Source organism: Lygodium microphyllum, chromosome 15 (genome assembly GCF_053477565.2).
Source record: "Lygodium microphyllum isolate KBCC chromosome 15, Lygodium_microphyllum_v1.1.10, whole genome shotgun sequence".
Taxonomy (NCBI): Eukaryota; Viridiplantae; Streptophyta; class Polypodiopsida; order Schizaeales; family Lygodiaceae; genus Lygodium; species Lygodium microphyllum.
In genome coordinates, this window is record NC_141149.1 from 51,084,323 (window position 1) to 51,090,322 (window position 6,000).

General features: G+C 44.4%; 1 protein-coding gene across 2 annotated transcripts in view; it reads left to right on the forward strand.

The window, feature by feature from the left end:
• LOC148024514 (hikeshi-like protein) overlaps window positions 1–5,725 on the forward strand; it is a 28,956-nt gene extending 23,231 nt beyond the window's left edge. For both annotated transcript variants that reach the window (XM_087694165.1, XM_087694166.1), the window contains exons 2-3: window positions 4,734–4,901; window positions 5,120–5,725. In XM_087694165.1, the coding sequence (XP_087550291.1) occupies window positions 4,799–4,901; window positions 5,120–5,583 (567 nt within the window). In that variant the 5' untranslated portion in view covers window positions 4,734–4,798 and the 3' untranslated portion in view covers window positions 5,584–5,725. The remainder of the gene's footprint in view (window positions 1–4,733; window positions 4,902–5,119) is intronic.
• The last annotated feature ends 275 nt before the right edge of the window (window positions 5,726–6,000 follow it).

Genomic DNA, 6,000 nt, shown 5'->3' on the forward strand with positions numbered 1-6,000 from the left:
CCCTTCTCTCATCTACAAAATGTGCTCCTCTCCTCCATGCTTCCACCCCAATTCAGCAAGCACTTGCGACTTACCATTCTCATCTTCCTCTCTTGGATCTTGATTCTTGAATGGACTTATGATTTGTCATTCTCGAATCTCACCTTCCATCCTCTCTTTCCCGCACCCTATCAAAGCATTTACCATTCTCAAATCTCATCTCCCATCCCCTCTATCCTGCACCTTATCAAAGCATTTCATTCTCATCTCCCATCTCCTCTCTCTCACTACCCTCCGGCCTCTCAAGTCTCCCTCTCAACTTTCAAGAGTGGAGACTCAAGCATCTCTCTCTCTCTCTCTCTCTCTCTCTCTCTCTCTCTCTCTCTCTCTCTCTCGCCTCTTTATCTGTCATTGGGATTCGACACCATGACTCGCGAGAAGCACGAGGCCTTGAATTTGCATGCGATCCATATGGAGAGGGACACAAAGAAGTCCAATTCCCACCGTTGGACATGCAAGTATTGCGGGCAGTGCTATACAAGTGGTGCAACTCGGCTTCTCCAACATCTTTCCAAGACAAGGGGCAAGTTGCTCCATGCAAAGAGATCCCTCAAAACATTGCGGAGGAGATTCTCGCCAAGATGAGAGGGGGATCCACAAGAGGAGGAAGTGGCTTATCGGCACCAACTCCTATGCCTACTAACGAGGAAGCATCCAATGTGTGCGTATCTTCAATTGACGCGAGAGAGGTCTCTACCATTGGTGGTGGGGGTTTCATATCCGCATCCGGCTCCGGTAAAAGACATAGAGTGGAGGCTCATGCGGTGCCAGAGAGACAATCGCCCCTCTCTCAAGCTCTCGGTCATGTGCGTGGATCGGTTCCCTTTATTAGAGAAAGGCAACGACTTGCGAACATTGAAATTGCACGCACGGTGATTGAGTGCAATCTTGCATTCAATGTCCTAAAGCAAGAGCAATGGAAGAAGATGGTAAAAGCCATTGCTAATGTGGGTCCATGTGAAACATGGACCAGTATTACATACAACGATATGAGGACGAGAAAGATAGAGCCCTTGATCCTATTTGGGCCACATGGATAAAATATGGTTGCTTCATTCTCACCGACGGATGGAGTGTTTGTAAGGAATGGGGCATCATCAATATACTCGTCTCATGTCCACTTGGCACTTCCTTTTTGCGGGCTGTAGATACCGGCAAGAGGGGGAGAAAAACGACGGGCACATTCATCTACCCCCACATTCGACAAGCCATCATTGAGGTATACATTGTAATTTGCGTTTTAAATTTGTTTCACTTTCTTTCATTATGATAATATCATGATTCATAATTGAAATTTGATTTATACACAACTTGCAATTTGTTAATTGTGGTTGTAGGTGGGCCCCTCAAATGTGGTGCAAATTGTTACCGACAATGCATTGAATTGTTAGCACATGGGCCATTTGCTTGAGGCCGAGTTTCCTACATTGTGCGGACTCCATGTGCAAGTCATTGTTTGGACTTGCTCATAGAGGACATTGGGAAGCTTAAGTGGGTGAAGAGGGTGGTCCGCAACGCTACATCAATTGTCACATTCTTCACGGTAAAGATAAAGGTGCTTACGATGTATCGTGAGCATAGCATATTGGAGTTGAAGAAGCCTTTTTCAACTCGCTTTGCTTATATGTGGTCATTTTTGGAGCGCCTTTATGAGGTGCAGTCTATCAAAATATGACGTACCGGCGAGACAATAGGGTTGGTGGGGAGGAATACGGAGTGAACTCGGCAAACATGGAGAAGAGAAGAGAGAAGAAACTCTGATGAATGGAATGATGAAGTTCTAAATCATGGAGTGAATGTGATACAAGGGAACAAGGGTGCCGTAGCGGAAGATGATGAAGACAGCCACGAACCACGAATGGCAATGTCCTCTTGAACGGGTGTGAGGATAGTGGAGAGGTTGGAGAGAAGTGGCGATGGACTGAATGAATCAGCCGTAAGGAATGAATGAGAGAGTGGCCTATAAATAGGCACAGTCAGTCTAGGATGGTGCTCCTTTTTGGGGCTGCAAACCCTAAACGCAAAACGTAGAAACACAAGAACGCAAACTGCGGGTGAAGGATTTCTCAACACCCTCTCTTAGGCCCAAAAAGGGAAACAAGAGAAGAGTGAGGTAGAGATGCAATGCTACATGCTGAAGAATGCTCATGCAGCAGGTGCCACTTGGACAGTGTCCCTCGTGGGAAAATTGTTCACTTGCCTAAGCGCCCTAGTACATAGATGATGAAACCATGCAATGCATAGGAGGAATGCCAGACTTTGTGTGGTGCCGAGAACCATAAGAATATGCTCGCACTAAATCTCGGGAGGTGGCTCCATGTTGACCAAGTGACCAAGGCAAGAAGATGTAGAGGACACCTAAGATCCAAGATTTCCACTGCAAAGGGAACCTGTAGGAAAGAATAGTAGATAGAGTGAACTGGAGAACCCGAAACTCAACCTTGGGAGAGAAACCACTAGCTCTGTGCATCCATGCTAGAAGGAATACGAAGGCCTCGTCACCAAGTTGTGGCTGAACCTTCGAGGTCCCGATCTAGGTGGTACTTGAAGATCTTGGGTATCAGTAGAAAAGATGACTGGTCGAAGACAACCATCCCAAGAAAGTAGAGGATGGGTGAAGAACTTCATGTGGAGTAGGTTTCCCCTCTCAAGTGGGAGGTGGAGGGGCCTTCATGCTGAAGTCAAAGAAGAAGTAGATGCCCCCTCTGAAGGCAAAGAAATAACATCCCTCTCTGAATCCCCCTCTGAAGTAGATAGGGAATCCAAAAACTCATGGATCACGGACTTCAAAATGTCTAATGACGAAGGAAGTACCACCAGTCGTGTTGAAGAAGGTATCTGGGGTGCCGAAGAGCTCCCAGAGGTAGCCTCTCGAACTTGAGTAGTCGAGGGTGGGAAAGGGTAGGGCTCAGAATGAGCAAGAGGTGGGCAACAGTCGCTGTCTCTTAGTGGAGCAGATTGGGTAGCCGAAGAAGAGGAAGGAGTCGAGTAGCCACTGTCTCTCGAAGGAGTGGACTGATGAGGAGATTGTATCAAACAATCACTGTCTCTCGATGGAGCGGATTGCAGATCTATAGGTCGTGGAAGCCACTGTACCTGAAAATAAGTGGGAGAAGACTGCCGCTGGCATTGCGACGATCTCCAAGAGGTCGTAGCACCAATCGATCCTCCATGTGCTCAAAAGGACTTAGTGCGCATGGGATGCGTCTTATTGCCTTGAGCATAGTACTCTGATAGCTGATGCAGAATGATCTTTGTGGCCCAGAAAGGAGAGGTGGCACAAGGAGTTCGGGGTGAAAGACGCATGTATTTTGAGGGGGTGGGGAGCAAAGGTCAATTGGCAAGCATTGGTGGTGTGTCCGGTGATGCCACAGTAGGAGCACCCAGTAGTCTGGACATTTGTTGGTAAAGAAGCCATGGATACCAGTGTGTCTTGCTGAAGAAGGGAGAGGTCAGCCACCATACACATGTGTACAAGCACATAGGTGCATAGGTTCCAAAGAGAGACTTCCTTGATGTATTGACCACAGTTTGATAGGTTTTGAAATCTTGGAGTTGGGTTTGACTTTCAGGCTCATGATGGGCTGTTACTTGACAGAGAGGGAGATTGGCTCCTAGTTTGAGCTCACATGAGGGGACACTTTGGTAGTCTTGGCCAAAGGTGGGGAATCCATGTTCACATATGCTCAGAGACATTTTTGATAGGATGGTTATGTATGCTACTGCAAGATTGCAAGGCATTGTTGATAGACACAGAGAGTTGTTATGGTTCTTCTCTATTTTTAGGAGCTGGTACGATTAGTATCGACTATTAGGTTCTCTGAGGCATCTTGGTGGTGGCTTGATCTCCCACTACTTGGGTATCCATGGTCCTATTCTAGTGATTTTTGTTCTATGGACTATGATGAGACATTATCATTGTATTATTGTATTGCATCAGATCACCCATGATCTAACGGAGGGTGTTAGTAGTAGAGTCAGCTCATGAGTGAGTTTGGGATGTGTTTTAGTGGGATAAACATTACTGAGTATTTTAGGCATTTTTAATTTGTCATTATGATGGTGATTTGAGCATCTACTGCTGGCCGACGAGATCACATTATTGGCATATTTCTTGCCTATTTATTTAGCTCCTAACCACTTGCAGATTCTAGTGCAAGGTCCTATCGAAGAGAGGAGCTGGTGCTAGTGCCTGTGCAGTCAGTGACTCATTGTTGTACGTGATTGTCTCGTGTTGGTTATATGGATTCCATTTCCTGAGCATATCTCTGAGCTCTCCTTTGCAGTGTTCTTGTGTTTTCTCTTTTCTCTCTCGTCTCTTGTGTTCATCAGTTTATTTCACTGTTCTTCTATGCTTCCATTGCTGCATCCATTTCTGATAGAAGGTTCTCTTTTTGACCAGCCCTGCATCTTCTATGAAGTATTCGTCGTTTACATCTGTAGGTATGCTCACTATGCTCGAGGTCTAAGTTGGCCACACCCGAGGAAGGTTCACCATGGCAGAATCACCTGTGGTGTGCTCCTTGGTTGTGCACCGTTATCTTTGCACAAGTCCTTGGATGTATCAAACTTTGCTTGATTTTCGGTGCCAATGTGTTTTAATAATCTGTATTCACTGCTCTTCTTGAAAGCTTTGTTCTAAAATCTTGAAGATATCGTTTCCTGAAAAGTTATTCCTTTTGTTTCTGATGCAGATTAATTCAGAAAGGAGCTAGGTGTTTATTTTTCTTTGTAAAAGGAATAGTCCAATCTTGGTATAATGTTCGGTGTTCTTTTTCCAACTCGAAGTTTTCCTATGGATGCGAGTAGTTTCAACCAAATTGACACTACTCATTGGATTCTTGATATGAATCATTTTGTAGGTACGAGATTTTTGAATTTATTATGTATTTCTCAAATAGTATGTTTTTCCTAAAAAGTGGAAGTTGAAACTGGAGTCGTGAATAAAAGCTTTACTTCTTGAAAATTCAGATCAAGTGAAGAAAATTTGTAGAATGTTCAAATTAGGTCTTTGAAACCCTTCAAGATCGCATTTTTGATTGTTCCTGTGGTTGAGATAATAAGGAATTGACTTGTGCAGGAGAGGCCTATGACCAGATCAAAGAGATTTGCATCTTTTTGCTGAACGACTTCTCATTACCACCAGAAAAAGCCCTTGCAGTGTATGTGCAATCACCTGGATCTCAGTTTCAGTATTGTGGTGCTGTGCATCGAACCTGTCCTTCAGCTGTCTTGCCCTTACTGTGGCCAAGTCCTGGGGGGCAGTTGCAAATAATGGCAGCTGATGCAACCCCCCTTTCAGCCAAGATAGGGATCTCTGTTGAAGATGCCACTTCACTTCCTGCACTCAATGTGGGACAACAACAACGTGTTGAAGCTCTAGCAATGAAAGTTGGTGAAAACCTCTTCAACTTTATGCAGTCCTTTTGTTCAGTTGATGCAAATAAACTTGTTGTTCCAATGGATATCTTGGATCGATGGTTCAAGAAATTCCAGGACAAGATGAAGAGAGATCCAGATTATATCAAAAATTTTGTTTTCTGATAAGTAATTTCCTCAGTAGTAAGCTTCTTTCTTTGAAGCTGTGACAAGCAAGCAGTCCACTTCAATGCTAAGGGGTGCAATTAGTTTCTGTAGTTTACTCTGCAGAAGGCTTGGATCAATTCAACACAATTTTCTATTATCAGTTAAGCTGTCTGTTTGTAAGAAGATGTAATTTATTCATCTGATGACTGATTCATGGGATATAAATGGTATGGAGTTCATTCACGATCAGATGTCTTCAGTGTCAGATTTTCCTGGTGGCATTAGGCTAGATTGGATAGGCAACCCTTGAGTAATGGTGCCTGAATGGCTTACTGGAAGAAGGTGATGGCTCAGTGAAGAAAAGAAGGTGACGGGAGTCCAATCATAGTGCTTGAAGGTGTTCTGAATATTTTGGTTGAGACAGTCCTTTAGAAA